We start from the raw sequence: 23,435 nt of genomic DNA, 5'->3' as shown, positions 1-23,435 counted from the left end.
AATATTACTGTTCTGTAAGAAATGACCAACAGGATGATTTCAGAAAGGCCTGGAGAGACTTACACGAACTGATGAGGAGATCATTATATACTTCAACAACAATACTATATGATGACCAGTTCTGATGCACCTGGCCATCCTCAGCAACGAGATCAACCAAATCATTTCCAATGGAGCAGTAATGAACTGAACCAGCTACGCCCAGAGAAAGAACTCTGGGAGATGACTAAAAACCATTACGTTGAATTCCCAATCCCCATATTTATGCCCACCTGCATTTTTGATTTCCTTCACAAGCTAATTGTACAATATTTCAGTCTCATTCTTTTTATACAGCAAAATAATGGTTTGGTCATGTATACTTATTGTGTATCTAATTTATATTTTAATGTATTTAACATCTACTGGTCATCCTGCCATCTGGGGGAGGGGGGGGGGGGGGTAAGAGGTGAAAAATTGGAACAAGAGGTTTGGCAATTGTTAACACTGTAAAGTTACCCACGCATATAACCCGTAAATAAAAGGCTATTAAATTAAAAAAAAATTATCTGCTATAAAAAAGGCAAGAAAAAACTTTTATAGTAAAGGGGAAAAGAAGGAGGAGATGGGGAATGAATCTTATTCTCATCAGAACTGACTCAAAGAAGAAAAAACAGGTTATATGCGTGGTAACTTTACAGCGTTAACAATTGCCAAACCTCTTGTTCCAATTTTTCACCTCTTACCCCCCACCCCCTCCCCCAGATGGCAGGATGACCAGTAGATGTTAAATACATTAAAATATAAATTAGATACACAATAAGTATACATGACCAAACCATTATGTATATGTGTTTAGAAATCTTTCTCACCCTGAAAGAAAGCAGGAGGGGAATGGAATATGGGAAGGGGGAGGGTGATAAAAGAGAGAACATATAGGGGGAGGGAGTGGTCAGTAGCAAATTACTTTTGAGGAGAGACAGGGTGAAAGGACAGAGAGAATAGAATAAATGGGGGGGGGATACAGTTAGTAATAGTAATTGTAGAAAGAATTTTGAAGCAAGTTTTTCGGATAAGGCCTCATTTCTCAAATATAGAGGAGACTGAGTGAAATGTATAATAAGACCTATGCCCCAATTGATGAATGATCAAAAAATATGATCTCTGACCAAAGGGCTATAAATTAATGCATATCTTTTGACCTAACAATACCACTACTAGGTTTGAATCCCCCAAAAGATTTTTAAAGTAGGAAAAGAACTTATATGTACAAAAATATTTATAGCAGCACTCTTCTCAGGGCAAAAAAAAAAAAAAAAAAAAAAAAAAAGGAAATTAAATTTCCATAAATTGGGGAATGGCTGAATAAATTGTGGTATGTGATTATCATAGAATATTATTGTTCTATGGGAAATGATGAACAGGATGCTCTCAGAAAAACCTGGAAAGTCCTCCATGAACTCAAGCAAAATGAAATTTACTATATATAAAATAATAGCAATGTTCTAGAATGATCATTTATTATTCGACTTGTAGTAGTAAGATACAATCAATTCTTTTTCTGGGTATGGATAGCATTTTTCATCATAATTGCTTTAGAGTAGACTTGAATCACTAGTATATTTATTTGTATCAGGACAATAATTCCCCAATGTTTATTTACTCACTTAAGGAAGTTGATCTGTTCATAATAGGGAATTTCTGTTCACCCACAGACATAGTTAAAATATTCATGTGTGTAAAAAAAGTCCTGTTTCTTATCAAAGTGAAAATTTATTTAATTTGGAGACTTGCAGCTCTATGATAGGTCATCAACTCTGTTGATAATGAGCCGTTTTTTAAGTAGCATTTTAAAGTTCAGAAAATAGTCGCTTCATTCTCAATAAAGGATATAATGTAAGTATAGTCATCTCCATTTTGTGGACAAGGTAATTGAGGTTTAAGAAAGTGATCTTGTCATAGTTATGTTGTAATTATAAAATTTAAGTTAGTAGAAGATCCAGTCAAGATGGTTTTGAGATATCTCTCATCAGCATTTATAAGAGATAGTTAGGTATGAAGGGTTGGCAGGATAAGGAGAAAGAAACCGAATGAAGCAAATTGAAGGTTAAAAAATGAAGGATTTCCACCATGGACAGGCATGAATCCAGTTAAAGTTTGGATGAATAAGGAAGAATCAAGGGACTGCACATTATAAATTCAACAAGCAAATATGAAAAGAATAAGTCAGTAGGAGAGGTAAAAGAAGGATAGGAAATTGTGGTCAGAGAGGAGAATATGAGATATTAAAGTTGGATTTAATTTCTATTGATACCTAAAGTATGACCACCCTGGCTGAGATGAATAGAATAGAAAAGTCACAGGAGTTGGAAAATTCAAATAACTGTGATATCAGAAGAATCATCAATGTGAATAAATATATATAATATATAAAAATATGTATAGTGTCTATATTTAAATAAAATATTTTGCTTTTATTTTACAACTAAAATAACGGAATTCAGTTTTTTAAGACTTCAATTTAGTTTAATATCACTAAAAATGGTCCATTTTCACCCCATTCCAGTTGTGCTAATTGCAACATTATTTATTTTAAAATTTTTATCTTGACAAGCTTACTTCCCTCTCTCAAAGAATCTTTCCACTTCAGTATCTTCCTTATTTCTCTAAACACCTCAAGATCTTTAAAATATACAAGTCAAGAAAGCAGTATAGTCTTTAAAGCTGCAGTTAGATAATAGATTCATACTATTAATTGAATTTCTAAATTGAACTGATAGAAATGAAATTCTATCTTATTGGCAGCTCATTCTTTTAATTTTACCATTCATTTTTTCAAACCTTCCCACATTATTTTAGCTTAGTTTGACAAAAATTATATATACTAATCCCATACTTTTAGCTTGATTAACAAGTTATAACCACTCATTTAATAGTCATACAAAATTTTAAGCCTGTACATCCAGATTAAAAAACTTTACTTTGTGAAATATAATTAAATGCATTTGAAAGGGTCGAGTCAACAAGCATTATAGATATTTACGAAATCTTTTGAGTATAGAGGGGTAACATAGTTGGACTTCCACTTTAGGAAGCTCAGTTTAAGGGCTGAATGAGGGATGGATTGGACTGGGGAGAGACTTGGAGCAGGCAGACCCACCAGTAATTATTGCAATAGTCCAGATATGAGGTGATTGGATCCTACATAAGAGTCGTAGCAGTGTCAGAGGCAAGAAGAGAGAGTTATTTGAGAGATATTACAAAGACAAAATCAACAAACCTTGGCAACAGCTTGGATATGGGGAGGGTGAGATAGTGAGAAGTCCAGGATGACTCCTAGGTTATACACGTGAGGGACAGGGAAGTTGGTATTGCTCTGTAAAGTAACAGGAAGGTAGGAGGGGGAAAGATAAAGAGTTCTGTTTTTGGATATATTTAGTTTAAGATGTCCATTTTGAGATGTCTGGAAGACAGTTGGAGATTCAAGATTGGAAGTTAGCAGAGAGTTTCAGGCAAGATTAAATCCATGGGACCTGATGAGCTCACCAAATGAAGTAATGTAAAGAGAGAAAAGAAGAGGTTCTAGCATACAACCCTGTGGGACAGTTACAGGTGGTTACAGGAATGAGGATCCAGCAAAGGAAACAGAGAAAGAACAGTCAGCTAGGTAGGAGGAAAACCAGGAGAGACGTCATCCCAAAAACACGGAGAGAAGAGAGTTTCAAGGAGAGGGCAATTACACCATCAAAAACTGTAGAGGTCAAGCAATATGAAGATTGAGAAAAAGCTTTTGGTTTTGGCAATTTAGAAATTACTGGTTACTTTGGAGAGAATAATTCTATGGAAAGATGAGATCAGAAACTGAAAATATTTTTGTTTGTTTTGTTTTGCTTTTTGGTACGGCAACTGGGCTTAAGTGGCTTGCCCAAGATCACATAGTAAGTGTGAAGTGTTTGAGGCTGCTCAAGTTCATCCTAACTCCAGGGCCAGTGCTCTATCTACTTTGCCATCTAGTTGTCCCCCAGAAGCTGAAAATGTGAGGGACAAAGAATTAGTGAGAAATGGAATTAGCTTTTGTAGGTGTCCTTTACAAGTTTAGCCACAAAGAGCAGAAGAGATACAGAGAAATAGTAGGTTAAGAATTATTAAGGGAGAGTTTTTTATTTTTGAGGATGGAGTGAGACATAAGTATGTTTGTAGACAACAGGGATTATACCAGTAGAAAGGGAGAGACTGAAAATTGTCGACAGAGAAGGGAGAACAGAGGTGATGACAACTTGTTAAAGGAACATGATGGAATAGAGTGGCTATTAGCCTGGATAAGAAAGGTACCTCACCATATGAGACAGGGCTGAAGGAGGAACAGAAGAAAGCATGTGAGAGTGTAAGAGAAAAGGACCAACACTCAATTTCTTTTGTAAAATATGAGACGATTGCACATGATTAATCTACATCAGAGATCACTTGCTATCTTGGGGAGAAAAGGAAAAGAAGAGGGAGAAAAATTTAGAACATAAAATTTTGCAAAGGTGAATGCTGAAAACTAACTTTACATCTATTTGAAAAAAATAAAATACTATTATCAAAAGATGAGGCAAGGTTCTCAGATGAGAGGGTGAGAAAAGGAGGAGCCATAGAAAATTTGAAGAGGAATGAAAAGTGAGTTTATGATGGCAGTCTAGTAGGATTGCCTAGTTGAGGCTGTGTAACAAATTTGGAATGAACCTAATCAAAACGATTGTGCAATTTTCTCCACCTTCATTCAGCAGCGTATGCATAGGAGGGAAGGAAGCAGATGCTAAGTGATCCAAGGCTGAAGCTTGGCAAGATGCAGTCAGTGAAATGAAAAAAGGGTTAGGTATTGAACAGAAGGGAATAGTTTAGAGTTGGTTCACCACTGGTTAAGATGGGAAAAAGAGGAGAAAGTAACTAGTGCTTGGGAGATGGCTTGGAGGAGAAATTGAGGATTCTAGAGACTATCAATCACAGAGTGTATGAAGAGTGGTGTCTGGTAAAGGAAGGCAGAGGGAGAGGGAGAGATAGTTGGATGAGAGGCAGAGGTGGAAAGTCAATAGATTATGGTTGGATAGAGGAATTTCAGAATTCCTGTATACCAAGAAAGCATATTTGAGGATGGTGATAAGATCAAGGATATGACACCATCTTTGATTATAGTTGAAGTGGAATACAGGATTAGCTCATGGGAAATAAATAAATTGAGGAACTGAATGGTGAGGAGATTGACTTTTTTTTTTCCCTGAGGCAATTGGGGTTAAGTGACTTGCCCAGAGTCACACTGCTAGGATATTTGTTACTAGGATATTATTTATACTGTTAGGATATTTGAAAAAGGGTCAGTATATACAGTACCCTAATATAAAGGTAGAAATTGATCAGGACAGAAAAAATGTGAATTTTGTATTGAACTTATTTTACAGAGTTAAGAAGTGGAGTATATTACTGATATTTGATGTTTTCAATACCTTTTAAAATATAATTTTGCCATAAACATGTGAAGATGATTAAAATAGTAACCAACAAAACATCTTTTCAAATGCTTACTGTAAAAAAAGGATAAAGATCTCACTTTCTTAGATATTTGAAATACAATCTTATTATGATGCAAAAAGAGATGAGAATGACAGCAACAAGTTTTAGTACTGAATGTGGTGATAAGATAGCAGCAGTTACTCATGTTTGAAACAAAGTAGGAGGGGATATAATTTTAGTTCAAAACAGCCAAGTATTCAGGTTCAAAATATAAATAAAAAATAAACATTTTTTAAACAGTTAACCACAATTCATTCTCAAGTCCATTCATTTCCTCTAACAACTCAAAGATTGAGCACATGTTCTCTTCATCTTGAAAGTACCAGACATTCTGCACCACTGATAGCACAGGACAGTTGCTTATCCCTAGACCCCTGACACTGGTCTCTAACTTCCATCTCTCACAATCCCCACCATTTTCATCAGGAGTATAATTGTCCAAGCAGTCTTTAACTCTTGCTCAAACTGTGTTTACCAGTGCTAGGTTCATGACCACCTCTGGAGAGATACAAGGATAGGTATGATAATAAGCTCCAAATTAGGTTCTCTACTAAGTTTTGTAGCAAGCCAGAAGAAGGCTTCTCAGAGTTATAGTTAACCTTTGGCTGAAATGTCATGATGTTAGGGATTTTTCCAGTGGAAGATGATGAATTTCTTCTTGACTTTTCTGTTCTTAATATCCACTTTGTTGCCATTTAGCACTTAGGTATAACTTGATATGCTCTCATATCTGATCTCTATATCAGTTATGTTCATTCTTGTAAATAGCTTTCTAAATTATATTAATCATTATAATGGTACATTGAGCTTGAATGTAATAATCATCTCTCAGTCCAACAAAATTTCTCTTATGGCCAGATTCAACATATGTTGAATTTAGTAGGACCTCTGTAGGTAATGAACACAAGAGGATGGACCTTGACATCCAAGATGGCTGAATATTTCTCAAATTTACCAGTCAAATGGTGTTTATCAATGTGATTTTTCTGGTGCTACCATTACCAGTTGATACAAGTTTATTCTAGGCTTGGGGTTCTCCTTTGGTGGTCATATTGTGATGGTTCTTCCAGAAGCTTGACTGAAAAATGGAAAGATGACAGATAATTCCCATCAATGTCAAACTCAAAATTACTAAGAGGAAAGGGAGGAAGACTTATCAAAATCATGGGGAAAAGACTGGAAAATGCCAAGAGTTTGGCTGATCGGGGAGAGTGGTATAGTTAAATTACATTATTAAAAGGAGAAAAGATAATGAACGACATAGAAGCATAGAGAGCATTGTCTATCTTGGCTCCTTATGGCTCTGTGATGTGAGTGGGGAAATGTAGGGCCAGTAGCAGGTAGCAGGTGCTAGAGATGCAGTATCACTGATGTTAAAGAAAGCCATGTTTAGGTAATGAAGGAGATGGAAAGAATTTTCTGTTTTCTAATTGTGTGGTGGTTTTTTACAGGTAGCCAGATTCTAACTCTTGTTGACAGAAACCTTGTATTGCTTTGCATTTTACTGCTGTAAAAACAGGGAAGGATAAATTTCAAAAGGCAGACTGACAAATTTGAAAAACAAAAATGACTAAATGCTAAACTTAAAAGCCCATGTAATGCAATAATCTAGAAATAACTACAACAGAAGACGGGGGTAGCTAGGTTGCCTAGTGAATAATGCTGGGTCTGAAATCAGAAGATTCATCTTCCTGAGTTCAAATCTGGCTTCAGACACTTCCTAGAGGTTTAATCCTGAGCAAGTTAATGTTTGCCTCAGTTTCTCATCTGTGAAATAAACTGGAGAAGGAAATGGCAAACTACTCCAATAATTTTCCCAAGAAAACCATGACTCCTGAAGAATCAGATGTGACTGAAATGACTGAATAACCACATCATCAATGGAAGATGGAAAGGATTATGAAAGCAGGGGCTAGATCTTTTGGTGATCAGGAAGGAATGAGATTAAGAAATCTGAATTCTGTTCCCATACTCATCCCTCTAAATTAAATCCTCTTATACATTCAAAGATGCACAGTTCTCCCCTACCTTAAATTATATCATTGCTCAACTTGATATCATTCTAAATAGATCTGAGGTTTCCTTTAGCCAAATGGTGGGAGATGAAACTAGGGAAGATGTGATGAAAGGTCCTGAAGGCCAGATAAATGCAATTTATATCATAGAAATTTGGTACCCATCCCCACAGAGAAACAAGAGATCGGCTCCTTCTTTATAAGACATAGACCATATCTCTAGAAGTGGAATTTATAAAGAGAATGATGAGTCTGAACAAAACTGTTTTGGATTTAATCTCTTTTAATAGGTTTGCGGGGTGATGAAATTGGAAGACCCAGAGAACAGAAGTGTTTACTGCATAAGATTCTGGGCTCTCTCCAAGCTGGCTCACTTGGCCTTCATCGAATAAGTATGGGACTGTCCAACATGGCACTGGCTGCTGCGGGCCTTGCTGGTGGGCTGCAGCAGCTCTGAGTGGATGCGAGGCAAGACTGCGCCCTGGGAGATGGTGACATGGCCAAAGAGCTGGTTGAGCTCAGCATCGTTGCGCACAGCCAGCTGCACATGGCAGGGAGCAATGCGGGTTTTCTGGTTGTCACGGGCAGCATTGCCTGCCAGCTCTAGGATCTCAGCAGTCAGGTACTCTAACACCGCAGCCAGGAAAACAGGGGCCCCTGAGGCCAGTCTCTGGGCATAGTGGCCCTGGCGCAGAAAGCGGTCCACACGGCTCACAGGGAACTGCAGTTGGGCCCTTGAGGAGCGTGATCGAGTTCGAGCACGGGGAGGCAAAGGTCCTTGGTGACATCGCTTCTCAGGCATGACGTTATCCTGAGGTGTTCTAGCATCCCCAACTCGTCCAGGCACCTGTGTTAGGTCCCATAACAGGGACCCTTTTATACACTCAGATTCACAATTTCAATTGGCCCATAGATAGCCAATGGGAAGCCAAGGACCGATTGTGAGATGAGAAACTCACCTTGGCTGGTTGTGATGTCATTACCTTCTCCTTTCTTGCCAACTCTTCCTACCTGGGCTCCTTTAACTTCTTCTTTTCCCATGATGGGACCACAATTTCCCATGAGGAGGCAAGTACTCCATCTTTCACTGAACTAGCTTTTTCAGAAATCCAGACCTCAGTCCATCATTTTATTCAGAGAATATATTTTTATTGCTTCCCAAATATTACCTTCTAACCAAAATGCTGTACTTAATGGCCACATGGTTTGTTGTATCTCCTCCCCAGGCATGTCCTGCTTCCATTTTCTTCCATACCCAACCTTCAGAACCTAGCCATATTTTCTTCATAATGAAGCAAGCCTTCCTTGAGCACCATGGCCTATAGTGATGATTCTCACCTCATTTATTATGGGTATCTGTCATTTACATATTATTCCTATATTCTATTTGTCATATTGAGCAATTTATGTCTTGTATTGGTATTTAATGGTTCACATGTTAATGTCTTCTTTTCCCAAGGGCAGGGCAACTGTAGAATGATCAATAGGTAGCTAGATTGTAAAATCCTATGATCATATGGTTCTATGATTCTAGAAGCTAGACCAGGAAAGGAAAGAGAAGGCAGTTGGAGCAAAGAGGTATCATTCACCATTCAGAGTCAATGCCTTTATTAACCCAAAGGGGTTGGAACCCCAAGGAAAAAAAGATATCTGGGCTTCAAGGAGTAACCAGCGGGACTGTGGGTTGTCTTGGTTCAGTTCTTAGAGGGATAGGACGGTGTTTTCCTCTTGGTTAAAGCGTCTGGTTACTGCTTCTTGCTCCTCTGAAAAGTAAACATAGAGACACATGAAAGGGGCTGACTGCAGAATTAGAAATGGGGGAACTGAACGGCAAGGAAGGAAGCTTGAGGTGGGCTGAAGCTATGGAACTAACCAGAAAAACTCAAGCAAGAAGATCTGTTGCAAACACACAGATGGAGTCAGGATGGGAGGAGAGCTTTCAAGGACAGAAGCTGAGTCGGTCCTAGAAAAAGGTTCCAAGGAGGGCTCTGCTCCTTACTGTTCCTTTGTTCTACACTGGGCAAGCTACTTGGCTTCTGGGGAGCTCGATCACTTCAGGTCCAGCTCTTATGATCCCACACCGTAGCTCTGTAGCTTCCTCCTCTGAGAAATGGTCATAGTTGCCCTTTGTTTACCTACTTCCCAGTGATATTGTAGGGATCAAGAGGAAGGACATGACATGCTTCAGGAACAACTTTCTAGGATTGTTATTGGTGGTGATGGTGAAAAGGAAAAGCAGTGTTATTATGACATGTCATGGTCATATGTCATATGTCATATCATGACAGCTAGCCCTAGCAAGGACTAGGAGATAGGAAGGGGAGGGAGATGTTGCCTTTGATAGTTCCAATCCTGGGAACATCACAGTCTGGAAGCCTAAAAGGTGAGTTGGTATGTGTGTGTGTGTGTGTGTGTGTGTGTGTGTGTGTGTGAGAGAGAGAGAGAGAGAGAGACAGACAGACAGACAGACAGAGACAGAGACAGAGAGAGAGAGAGAGACAGAGAGAGACAGAGAATTAGAGAGAGACAGAGAGAGAGTGAGACAGAGACAGAGAGACAGACACAGACAGACAGAGAGAGAGACACACAGAGAGAGGAGAAAGACAGAGAGAGAAAAAGAGAGAGAGGAGAGAGAGAAATTTATAGAGTGGATGTGTTTGGGTGTGTGTATATGAGATTGATTAATTAGATATGTGTTGTTGTGTGTATATGTGTAAAATAGATTGATTGGATATGTATGTGATGGTGATGGCGATGACGAGTGTACAGGGAAGAACTGATGACCTTTTCTCATTCTTATCCAATCTAACCTTAAACCTTTCAAAGACTCCTAAGTGTCCCATAGATCCTCTGGCTCTGTCCTCTGGCACTTTGTTTTCCTAACATATTCATCAGCCTTACATACACATAGTGTCTTTGAACCTAATGCCATTCAGAAAAGATACAGTTCTGGTCTCTATCTTCAGAGGGAAATGGCACAGAGGGAATGCTACTGGCCTAGAATCTTGAGTTCTGGCTTTTAGTTTTGACTCTTCCATCTAATTGCATGTGTGACCTTAGGTCCCACTAAGGACCTTCTCCTGGTCTCTCTCACTGTTACTGTCTTCCCTCTATTGGTTGTCTGCAATTTAACCTGTATAGAGCTTGATTGTATGTAACTGTTCGCATGTTTGATTGTATATAACTGTGAGACTGTGAGTTACCTGAGAGCTTTCTTTTCTTTTTCTGCCCCAATGCTCAGTGTAATGCTTGGCACAAAGCAGATGCTCAATAAATACTAATTGACTGACTAATTGACATTGACATACAAAGAAATGAAATGTAATGGTCACAGAGAAAACAAAATTTTAAACAACACAGAAATGGATGCAAGAAAGCATATTCCCCTATGCCTAGGACATGGAAGAACCTTAATAAATTGCTTATTGGTAGATTGATTAAAATCTCTCGGTCCTAACCCATGGTAGATACTCTCAGGGACTTTTAGCTCTGAGAGGATAGGGAGAAGAAAGATTATTAGGTAATTATAATATAATAATAATAATGATAATGATGATGATGACTCCTGTTTACATGTGATTACAAAGATTTACAAAGCACTCTACTTAATAAGCCTGAGAAGGTATAATATAATCTTACTACACAAATACTCCCCAGTAAATGGGTTTAGGATTTAAGCCCCAGTCATCTGATGTTTCCAGATTAGCTTTTCCCATTAGACCGCCTCTAGACAGTACTAAATTGAGAGTTCCTAGAATTGAGTATTCACTTTTACTTGATACAGATTCCAAGTACCAAGTTTGCAGCAAAATGGTAAGTTCCTCATTGAGAAAAGAACAATGTTTTTGTGCTTCTTGGTGGTCACCCAATGCAGCATCCAAAGGAACTGACACACTAAGATTCGCTAACTGATTCTTACCTCGGAAAGGCTCCATACACCTCCGACCACAGCCAAAGAAACAACACTTTCTCTCTCCCTGGCAATCATCATCAGACCGACAGGTGTAGACCCAGTTATTCCTGGGGCAAATCTTGGCCACAGCAGGACACTGACCAGACTTAACTGTGGGGGGAAGAAGGGAGGGGGACAATGGGTGAGAGGCACAGAGAATAAGAAGTCTTGTTACCAGAAGGGATCAGATGGGGTCTGCCTAAAAGCAGCCTTGCAGGAGAATGGCTATAAGAAGACGTCACCTCTGTCGGGGTTGGAGTCTATTATCTGCATGAAGCAATTTGAAGGGTTTCATTGCTTGAAAATTATGAGAAAACAGGAAATATAGTTGAGTAATGAATTTGGAATCAAAAGTTCAAAGTCATGTAATTTTTAAAATCGTGGCATTAATGCACATTATACAATTTTTTTTCTCCAGGTTGCATTCATCCCCAGTGTCGCCTTTTTGACCTCTGCTGACCTGCAGGAGCCACTAAAAGGCTCCCTTTATACCAAATATCCTCTGGCCCCCTCCCAGCACCTGCCATCAATGCTCGTTGGATCTGAAGTCCTTCATTTAGGGAGTTAGCATAGAACAGAGAATTTAGATCTGGCTGGGGGATTTGGAGCAATTATGATCCTGGGGATACTGAGGGACAGGACCCAGAAATACTCTAGGGGACAGAAATAGCATTTTAGTGACAAGCCCATAAAAGGCCATCAGGAAGGTGATCTCAGGACAGAAACAATAGGTCTAAGTGTTAGGGAAGAAAGTCCCTTTCCTTCCTTTTCACACCAGTCCCTGAACCAGCCTCACTTGGCCCTCTTGCCTCCAGGCTCTTCCCAAACTCCTGCCAACTTCATCCATCATGCAACCATTCAGTTGCCTGAGAGCTTTCAAGGCATCTCTTCTGCCCCCAGAATCCAGGATTGAGCTCTGTAGCCTGGCATTGAAGCACCTCCAAAGTGCCAGAGTGAACACCCCAGTCTCAGAGGAGGAGAGGAGCCGGAGAAGAACTATGTTTGCTGCTCATTCAGGCATATAGATAATCACTCTACTACCACCTCTCCCTTCCCTTACTATGCCTGCAAGGGGACAAAGAAGATGGCAAGGATGATCCCAGGCCTGGCTGAACAGCAAACCATATCATTCATGGCTCTTGTGTTCACACAGAACTCCTATAAGGAAGAGGTTTTATTTTTTGCAAAATACTTCCTTACTGGGGACAACATTGTGTTATTTCTTGCTGCCTCTAAGGTGGGTAAGAAAGAAATCAATCCTAGTTCCTTCATCTGGGTGGTATAAACACAGGGTCCGGGCCTGGAGTTGGATCCAACCTCATTTACCAGCTGTGTGACTTTGGGAAAATTACTTAAGCTCACTTAAACTAAGTTTCTTCATCTGCAAAATGAGGATAATAGTACCTACCTCCCCAGGTTATTATGAGTATCAACTGAGATCATTGTAAGGCATTTAGTGTAGTGCCTAGTATATAGTAAGCACTTAGTAAGTCCTTATTTTCCTTCCTTCCTTCCTTCCTTTCTTTTTCCCTATCTCCCTTCTTTCCTTCCTTCCCTCTTTTCTTCCTTCCTTCTTCCCTCCCTCCCTCCCTTCCTCCTTCCCTCTTTTCCTTTTTCCTTTTTTCCCTCTTTTCTTCCTCCCTCCCTCTCTCCTCTCTCCCTTCCTTCCTTTCTTCCTTCTTCCCTCCCGCCATCCCTTCTTTCCTACCTTCTTTCCTTCCTTCATTCACTCTCCTTCCTTTTTTCTTCCTTCTTTGCTTCCCTCCCTCCCTTCCTTCCTTCCCTCTCTTCCTCATTCCTTCCTTCTTTTCTTTCTCTTCCTTCCTCCTTCCTTTGTTGTCTACTGAATAGAACCATGGAAGTGAAGGATGGGGGGAGAAAGCATTTAGCAAACTTGAAAAGGTTAATAGAAATAAGAGACTTTGTGAAAGGGAATATAACCCAGTGCAGAGAGACTTTCATTTTTCTCAAGCCAGAGGACATGAGTTCCAATCTTGACTCTTCCTCTTGACTCCCTATGTGACCTTAAGCAAGTCCTTCACCACATGGGCCTTGATTAATTTCCTCATCTGTAAAATGAGAGGTATGGCTGGGTTTGAGAACCTTTAAGAGCGCTCTCAACTCTGTAGAGCAACCATCATCTAGTCTAGTTGGGCTTTTCAAATGCACAATCACTTTGAGCTCAACAGCCCACCAAACCATAGGTTTAGTAGACTACACATGCTGAGATGTCCATATGTGTCAGGCAGAGCACAGTGCAAATGCTCCTAAGGACTGGAAAGATCAAACAATGGACTAGTTCTACAGAGCAGGATGTAAGATCTTGAATCAAACTAGGAGAAAAGATGATCTCACTCACTGTAGAACTGGGTCAGCTTCATCAGCGGTTCCAAGGGAGCCAGTCCAACTTTCAGAAGTTTGGGGATGGGGCCAAGATGTATCTAGGATCCTCTGGGTTGGTGTCTGAGCCCCAGCTCTACCGCTTCACTAGTTCTGTGCTCATGCATGAATCACTGACTTTCAAGTTCCCAACAATAAAATTGGGGTCAATGCTACTTAACATACCTTCCAGGTTATTTTAAGAAAGTTTTAACATTTTTATAGCATTTTAAAGTTTTGGAAGTACTTAAAAATATCATTTGATCTTCACAGAGGGAAGTGATATTATTCCCATTTTGCAGATAGGGAAACTGGGAATCAGAAAGATTAAATGATTTGCCACAGGTCACACAGCTATTCAATGTCTGAGTCAAGATTTTCATTCAAGTCTTCTAAACTTCAGGCCCAGCAGATTCTATCCACTGCACCACCTAGAAAAACTTAGAAAGGCAAACACCTTAGAAATTGTAAACTCGCTTTAAAAACACACATAGGGATCACAATTACCTCTGATCGGCTTGGTACAGGTTCGGCCACAGGAGCTGGCACAACACTTGGCCTCCCCATTGCAGTCCAGGTCAGAGTAGCATGTCTTAGGGCAAAGCCGATTGAGACGGTGCTCCTCAGAGGAGGAGGAAGTAAAGGTATCCAGGGGGCACCTGCCGTCTTTCTCTGGAAGAGAGCAGAACCAGCGGTGGCTTCCTTCTCCTATGCTGCCCCACCTACCCTAGTTGTTTGTACTTGCTCCCAAGTCTGGGGTGGGATGAGGTGGTTATGTCTCTTCCAGGCAGCCTTCCTTGATCTAGAGGAGCTGGAGTGAGCTGAAGTACCCTGAGAACTCCCTCCACTTCCAATTCCCCATCTACCTCCTTCCCTTCCCATAGCTTTCAAGGCACCTTACTAACTGGGAAATCCCAAAATCTTAGTCCCCATAGTTCCATGGACAGGGTCCCCTCCCATACGGAACCATATTCTCTTACCTTGAGTAGTGTTCATACACAGCCAGTTGCAGCCTTGTCGGCAGCATCTCAGGTCTTGGGAACAGCTGTTATCACCGTTGCACATCTCTTTACACTCAGTTTTATCTGACAACACCTGGCGGAAATTTGGGCAGTCCCCAGGCTTCTCTGCAATGAACAGGAACCATGAACACTCTGCCAACTTCTCCATTATGGAAGGCCCGTCCTGCTGCTTCTCTTCTGATGCCTAAGCTCTCCCCAGCCTTTGCCCCTTTCCATTTCCTCCTTCCACCCCCACATACCTTCTTTTCTGCCCCCTTTCATGAAGCCATGGTCCCTAAGGTTCCTTTCAAATCTAAACCTGTGACAAGCCATTGCTCATCTCTCTCCCTGTTAAATCATTCTCATCAAATTCGGATGCCACGTTCTCCTCGAAGATTTACCTAATATACCCTCCTGGGTAAGAGCCCTCTTATCAGGTTTTTCTGAAGTACTCTGTCTCCTTTGCTCAGTGCATTTTAAAATATATTTGTTTTCCCTATTCCTAGCCTGCTCCCTCCCCTTTTAGGCCGTCAACTCTTGTTCATTTTTTAAATCCTTGTGTGGAGCAAAGTGTCTGCAAAGTAATTGTTTAATAAAAATGGTCCAATTGAGTCCATCTTTTCCTCCTCCTCTCCTTTCCTACTTCTCCCCTCCCATCTCCTTTCTTTCCTCTTCTTTTTACAGTTCTTTCTTGTACAATTCTCCTGTCAGGAAGTTACATGTCTTCCCCCAGGTCTACTTTGTACAAGGAGGTGGGAAGAAAAGCAGAGGTTTCTCTAAAGGACTTAAGACAGGAAGGTTCCACAACTGGGAGAAGTTAAAATTATGGGGTTTGGGAACAAAATGTGGGATGAGGTGAGACTAGAGTCAGGAAGATGGATAGATATTCTTAGTGGACAGCTGGAAGGAATTGGAACATATTGTGCTACAAAACAAAGGAGCTAGAACTTGAATCTACTTCCATCCAGTCTCCTTATCTCAGAGATGAGGAAAGTGAAATCCAGAGAGATGTGGAGATCTATTCTAAATTACAGTGTTAGTGGGTGTTAGAAGTCCAGGACTATAATCCTCCTTTCCTGACCAAACCCCTTTCCACGATACCCCCACAATTCTAGGGATCCTTGGAATAAGAATGATTGGTAATCATTGGGAGCTATTATCTGCCTCCTAATGCCCCCTCTTCAAATTCTAGATGGGCATACTAAACCTACAAACTTGGGGACTGGGGACCAGGAGAGCATAGGGTGGAGGGAGGGACCAGGAAGGAAGAGAAGACAAGAAAAGGGGAACATTTCCAGCAGCTGCAGGTCTCCTACCTACTGCATTCTGAGCAGCCCATGCTCCTAGGGCCAGCAGGACCAAGATCAAAATCTGTACTGACTTCATGATGAGGCAGTGATTCCCTCTTGCTGGGCTGTGGAAGTGGTTGAATGGCCATCCTCGCTGCTCCAGCAGGATTTAAAGGAGAGAGATTTGGGAGTGGGAGGGAGGGGCCCAGAAGGGTGGAGCAAAAAGTGGAGAAGGGGGAAGGAAAGAAGCAGGACAGCTGGTTCTCTTAGGAGTTCCTGGTTTAAACTATTACTCTCTCTTTTAGGGGGAGGAGGAAGAGGTAAGAACCCTAAACAGGGAGCCAGAACACTCACCCACACACACACAGTTTTTAAGTTAATTATATTTGTGTGACTATGGATACACTATTTCATGAATCAGAACCACAGTTTCTTTGTAAAATAGGAGTGATAATTTTTAAATCACTTGCTTTATAAGATATGGTAAGAAATACTTCAGTTCTTTAAGGAGCTGTGATTCCTGTATTGCAGACTAGAGCTCCTCTATTATTTTTAGTAATAGGTCTCATATGACTGCCCCCTCCCCCAAAACCCCAACTCTATTTTCTGGTAGATAGCCTCTCTTCTATAAGAAATATGCACAGTTCAACTCTGGGGTTCCACTTCAAAACCGTTCCAAGTTTGGTAGGACTTGCTAATGGAGTCTTTGATCCTTTAAAAACTCAGTACTAAAACATTAGCTGAAGCTTGAGAGAAAGCACTTTGTAATCTATAATCACTGCCATTATTGCGGTGTTTGAAGATTTGCAAGGCGCTTTACATATATTCTCATGTGAATCTTCACAACAAGCCTGGGAGACGGGTGCTATTATCTCTATTTACAGATAAGTCAACTGAGGCCAAAGAAAATAAAGTGATGACTTGCCCAGGGTTTGAATTCATCTTCCTTATTCCATCATCTAGCACTTTGCTTATCACCAGTTTATCATATAAAGAGCACAATAGTCTGAAAAGAATTAAAAAATGAATAATATTCCCAAGGCAATGGAGAGACAAGTGGTAGGTGTGAACCAGCTGCAAGGTATAAGGACCAACAAAGATGAATTATAACATATCAGTAGATAAAATGTACAATGGAAATGAAGATGAACTGGTTATTCACAGAATATGAGCGAACGACTGCCCATGTTCTTCAGTAGGATCCTCATAAAGTCAGAAATTAAGAGCCTAAATATTTTGGATGGATCCCCTGAGTCAGATTTATGGGAAGGTTGAAGGGAATTTGGGAAAATTGGGACACTGATGTGTTATTGATGGAATTAATTATGGACTGATCTCACCATTTTAGATAATTTTTTGAAACTATACTTAAAGGATTGTAAATCTGTGCATACCCTTTGAACCCAGTAAATACCACTAACTATGTCTATATCCCAAAGAGAGTTTTTTTTAAAAAGACCTAGAATATGCAAACATATTTAGAGCAGCCCTTTCTGTGGGAGGAAATAATTAGAAATTTGATGCTCATCAATTGGGGAATGGCTGATAAAGTTGTTGTATATGATTGTGATGGAATACTATTGTGCTATAAGAAATTATGAGCAGGATACTTTCAGAGAAGCCTGGACTTAACATGAATTGATGCAAAGTGAAGTAACCAGAAACAGGAGAACACTGTACACAGTAATGTACTTTGATCAACTATGAATGACTTATCTATTCTCAGCAATCCAAAGATCCAAGACAGTTCCAATGGATTTAGGATGAAAAATGCTATCCACCTCTAGAAAATGAATTAATGAAGTTTGATACAGATCAAAGCAAACTTAAAAAAAAAACCCTTTATCTTCTGGTTTGTTTTTTGAGGTGTTATCTATGTTTTCTTTTACAACATGACTGATTGGAAAATGTTTTGTATGATTTCAAATGTATAACCATTGAGAGGGAAAAGAAGGAAAATGAAAGAATTTGGAACTCAAAATTTTAAAAAAGTTTTAAAATGTTTTTACATGTAATTGGAAAAAGTAAAATAGTTGTCCCTTTCACAAACCCTAGTCCCTCCAATGTGGAAGGGATAACTGTATTCAAAATTTTAAAAAAAATAAGACTTATGAGATGTGGACAATAATTATACAGTATGGGTAGGCACAGATAGGTTGTGATCTACAAATTCCCTATTATGTTTCTGACCTGACCTCAAGCCTAAAGCTATATACCAAATCTTGCCTCTGCCATTTACCTGTGTGAACCTGGACAAGCCACCTCCCTTTGGGCTTTAGCTTCCTCATATGTAAAATGAAGGGACTGGACTGAATGGTCTTCAAAATCCCTTTGTTCCAACTCCAAATCCTGATTCTCTCTCTTCCCCCCTCTCCCCAACAAGAGAAATTATTTCCCACTCTACAGATATAATGACTCAGGAATGTAGGGAAGCTGGAGGGAGGGGAATTAGAATTGAAACATACAGCAATATTTTCCTTCCCCAAAGGACCAGGGTTATTTCTACTTAGCTTCCTACTTTGTTTAATTGAATTTAAATTGCTAGAATCTAAACTTTTAGACACAGTTTTATGTCCTGGAAACTCAGGGCTAACTTTGTCTTGGGCATTTCACCTATGCTCATAACTTATGGTCCTGCACATGGATAGTTTTAGGAGAACTGCTTAGCAGGGAGTCAAAGAGATCACATAAGGAAGCCATTTTCCCCAAAGGCCTTCTTGCCTTTGTTAATGGAGATGAATCTAGCTAGACCAGGAGGCTGGGGACTGCCTGGGGCTAAAGGTAGGCTCCTTCCTAGCAGAGGGTGGAAGAGGAGCCCCCTATTCTCAGAATGGCCCTGGAGTCCTTCCTCTAGTCAAATTTTCTGAACCCACTTGTCCTCAGGGTTGGGTTAGTGAATTGTGCTCATGGGGAGTTGAAAGCAAAAGGGCTGGGTTTGGATAGTTTAAATCAAGACCCATAGCTGGTCAGTCTGCTATAATGAGAAGATTTCTGCCTTTGAGTCAGAAGACTCGGATTCGATGTTTGACTGTTAATGGCATGTCTTTCTCTTGTTTAGTTTTGTTTATAAAATGTAAGAATTGGGCTAAATTCTAATAATAATGACTGACATTTTGGTAACATTCTATGATAATAAAGCACTTTGCTCACATTGTTTCATTTGATCTTCCCTATTAGGTAAGAACTTCAGGGTTTTTACCCTGTATTACAGTTGAGAAAATCTGGCCAGGGTAATACAGCCGTAGGAATCAAAAGTGACATTCAAACCCACTCCCTCCTGACTCAAAGCCCTGACTCTTCTAATATTCTTTCAGTGTCCAAGTGTTATAAGTATATGAACAAAATGATCATCTGCTGGTAGACTTCCAAGTCAGTGGCTGCTATATAACCTCACTACATCATCCACCTGTCAGTGACAACAACCCCACTTTGCAAGACTTTGAAAGAGTAAAAAATCTTTTTTTGGATAAAACTGGGTCCCCTTTGTCTAGATTGAAGAATTTAGGACCCTTGCTCTCCAGCAGCTCTCTCCCCAAATATTTAAACAAAAAAAAAGGCTTTGTGGATACAGTGTGTTGTGATCTCACAATCATTTCCAGATAGGTGTCCCACAATCATTAAAATTAAGAGATACAGTTAAGAAAAACCACATGATATAATGACCACTTTGCACAGTGCATGCAATATTCCACCCCCCAAATTCTCTTCCCCTTCCTCATCTCTCTACCGCTAAAGGAAAGAGGAATATTTCATGATCTTTAGGACCAAGAAGGGTCATTACAGGTACTCAAGAGTTAAACTTCCTTTTAGTATTCCTTTAATTGATATCATCATAGTCACCCTATATGTCGTTTACCTGGTTCTGTTTACTTCTGCATCAATTCATTTGAGATTTTCCATGTTTCTCTGAATTCTTCATATTTATTTCTCAATGGATAATAACTTTCCATTATATTCATATACCACAGTTTGTTCAGTCATTGCTCTGTTGATAAGCACTTATTTTGTTTCTACTTTTTTGCTTCCACAAAAAAGTGTTGCTAAAAACTATTTTGCTAAATATGAAGCCTTTTTGTCTTTGATCCCCTTGAGATGATCCAGTAGTGGGATAATGTGGTCAATAATTCAGTAGCTTTCTTGCTTAATTCTAAACTTTTCCTAAACAGCTAGACTAATTCACAGTTCTACCAACAGTAATATGTATTTGCCTTCTGTTTCTATTATCATCTTTACTAATTAGATGAGCATGAAATTTTCTAAACATCTTGGATATCTGACTTATCAGAAATATTTGCTGCAAATATTTTCCCTTATACAATAATTTTTTTCATCCTAGCTACAATTTTTGTGCATTAAAAGCTTTTTAATTTTGTATAATCACATCTGTCTACTTTTTTGAGGGTTGGTCTCTATTGCTTCTTTAATAATGTCTGGTTTCCCTGCCCCACCCTTTATAGTTAGAGTACCTTCTTCTGTTTTCCTTTAATTTTTGATGTGACCTTTTAAATATTTTAGATCTTTATCCACGACTTTTCATTAACTCTACATACAATTCATCTTCCCTTCCTTTTCAATTATGCAAAACTTAGCTAAGATTTAAATGTTTGCTGAAAGTCAAGTTCAGGTCTCATATCCTGAGTGGGGCCTGAATATGCAACCCATAGGAATCAGTTCTCCCTCTTCTAAGAGCCCATAACTCTTAGAATCTGCCTATCTCAGTTGACTAAATGATTCTGTTCTCTAACTTTCACATAAAGTCATAAACTGTTAGAACAACTTAAGGGGAAGAAGTTGGTCTGTATAAATCAAACACATGAGCAAAATCAGGACCATAATAGCCATCTTTTGATCCTTAAGTTCAGTGTTCTTTCCCCTCTATATCCTATTGCCACTTGTCCAGTTTGTATTATTATACAAGAGTGTGGATCCAATTCTTTTTATAAATTTCAATCTTATCTAGCCCAGAACCAGGCCTCTGTCTCACTTCTATCTGTTTCCAAATACCCTGTCCTCCGCTATCGAACTCTTCTTTAGGTATTGCCTTCCCCCATAAAAATGCTTAAAGACTGGAACTGTCTTGCTTGCTAGAATATGTATGTATCCTCAGCAAAATACAATGCTTAAAACAAAGTAAGTTCTGCTTAAATACTTTTTCATTCATTTTTTTACCAATTCAAAATGTGTTATCTTTGCCAACTATAGAACACTGTGGTAAGTTTAGGGAAGAAGCAAATATAAATAAGACTTGGTCCATGCCTGGTCTAACAATCTGTTTACAAATCTTGGGAACAACTAGGAGGAAGGTTATAGAAGATAGGAGTTGGGAGTCAAAGGGAATTAAAACCATTTATAGAACATCCATTTATCCTCTTCATTCCTGACTCTGAGTCCATGAGAATTGATGATGACCCTTTCCAGACTCTCCAAGATGGACTTGTCTTACTTAACTACATAGGTCTAGAACTCTCCAAGAAAAATCTATCCATTCAACATTCCTCTTCATTCTGTCTACATCTCCTCTTCATATCTTTGTACAAGACTGTCCTTCATGCTTTCTATAATTCCTGAGTCACCTCTTAGAATCCCTTATTCTATTCAAGGCTCTTCTGTCTTCTATACAGAGCTTTTCTGATTCTTCCTGGTTGTAGTTTCTTTCCACACTCAATTTAATTTGTATCTGATTGTGGACATGTTGTTTTCTTACAGAAGAAGATAAGCTCTTTGGGGAAAGCTCTGTAATTATTTTTGTCTTTCTATGCCTAAGTAGCTGGGACAGTGCTGGAACACAAATACTTATTGATTTGAATGCTTTCTCTGTGCCAGCCTCGTTCTAGGTTATTGATTCTCCATTTTTTTTTTTTTTTGGTTTCAGAACCCTTTAATACATTTTAAAATTATTGAGGACCCAAAAGTTTTTGTTTATATTTTTATTTATCAATAATTATGTATTAGAAATTTTAAAAATTAAATAACTTTTTGCTTCGGCAATAAATGTCGCTTATAAGTATTTTGTTAAATATGAGGCCTTCCTTTTTGTCTTTAATTCCCTTGAGGTGATCCAGTAGTAGGATAACTTGGTCAATAGTTCAGTAGCTTTTCTTGATTATTTCTAAACTTCTCCCAAACAGTTGGACTAATTTCCAAATCCACTAGTATTAATTCATTAAAGTAACAAAAACCATTACTTGTTAGCATAAATATGTTTTATGAAAAATAACTATGCATTTCAAATAAAAACCATTTAGTGAGAAGAGAGGCATTTCTTTACATATTTTTGCAAATCTCTTTGATATCTAGCCATACTTGTTACAGCCTTTATTTTAATGGAAGAATATGGAGAAAAATCTAGCCTTATGCAGATTTGCAGTTGGAAAAGACAAAATTTTAGTAGGCAAATTTTATATCTTAGTATTATTGTGAAAGCAGTTTTGACCTGCAAATCTCATGAAAGGGTCTCAGGAACCCCTCAAGAACCCCCAGGAGGCCTTGAACCATGCTTTGAGAATCACTAATCTAGGTAATATGTTGAAAGTTCTGTAGACTTGGAGATGGGAGATCTGAATTGGAATCTTGGCTCTGACTTAATAGATGCAGTCAACTTTTTTCTTCACACTTCAGTTTCTATCATCAAAATGAGATTGGATTAGATGATAATTACAATTCCTCCATCTCTAAAATTTGTCTTGGTAGCTGATGAATTAAATAAGATATGGCAAAATATAAGGAGATATTAAAGAAAATTAGGAGAAATGATCTATATGACATATTCTAATGTCAGGGAAAGAGACAGAATAAAAGGAAGGAAACAAATGTTGGAAGAAATCTTAAAAGCCATTTGTTTAGTCCATATTTCTACACATTGTGTAAATATCCCATTTCACAAGTTATGAGTTGGTCTTTCATTCAGGTGAGTATTTTACTAATCTGAGATCTGCTCCCCTATAACTCTGGGTCTCCGAAGTTACAGAAAATAAGTCTATTCTTTTTCCTAAAAGCCCCTTAAATATTTTAAAACCTCGATTGCTTTTCATCTTCTCCTCAAAAATTTTCTCATCCTCAAACTTCTCATCCTAAACTCTTTCAATAGTTTTTCATATTTCTTTCTTGTTCCCCTTTAGACACTATTAGGTTATCATTAAATGTGGTGCCCAGGATGAATCACTGAATACAGAGCACATTTCCCCTTATCCACATCTCCTGCAAAGTGAATTATTCTGGCTAGCTGCTCATTCCAAATAACTAAGATGTATGTGCCTATTAGGCTGATAAA

At 39.0% G+C, this 23,435-nt stretch overlaps 2 protein-coding genes and 1 long non-coding RNA gene across 3 annotated transcripts; 1 reads left to right on the top strand and 2 right to left on the bottom strand.

Moving 5' to 3' along the window:
- Positions 1–7,807: 7,807 nt before the first annotated feature.
- On the bottom strand, positions 7,808–8,835 carry LOC100924731 (histone H2A-beta, sperm-like). The gene has a single exon (XM_012543747.3). It carries the CDS (start codon positions 8,344–8,346, stop codon positions 7,915–7,917), a length of 432 nt encoding a protein of 143 aa, XP_012399201.1. The 5' UTR covers positions 8,347–8,835; the 3' UTR covers positions 7,808–7,914.
- Positions 8,836–9,135: 300 nt separating this feature from the next.
- LOC100923235 (whey acidic protein) lies at positions 9,136–16,321 on the bottom strand. Its single transcript, XM_003762554.3, has 5 exons — positions 16,193–16,321; positions 14,856–15,002; positions 14,383–14,547; positions 11,464–11,607; positions 9,136–9,307 (listed from the first exon to the last, which is right to left on the bottom strand). Exons 1-5 carry the CDS (start codon positions 16,260–16,262, stop codon positions 9,246–9,248), a joined length of 588 nt encoding a protein of 195 aa, XP_003762602.1. The 5' UTR covers positions 16,263–16,321; the 3' UTR covers positions 9,136–9,245.
- On the top strand, positions 9,704–11,578 carry LOC105749605. The gene is made up of 2 exons (XR_001120644.3): positions 9,704–9,927; positions 11,329–11,578. It is a non-coding gene; the product is annotated as an uncharacterized LOC105749605 (long non-coding RNA).
- Positions 16,322–23,435: the final 7,114 nt, after the last annotated feature.

The sequence above is a fragment of the Sarcophilus harrisii genome, chromosome 1 (assembly GCF_902635505.1).
Source record: "Sarcophilus harrisii chromosome 1, mSarHar1.11, whole genome shotgun sequence".
Lineage (NCBI taxonomy): Eukaryota > Metazoa > Chordata > Mammalia > Dasyuromorphia > Dasyuridae > Sarcophilus > Sarcophilus harrisii.
This window is presented reverse-complemented; position numbering and strand designations above follow the sequence as displayed.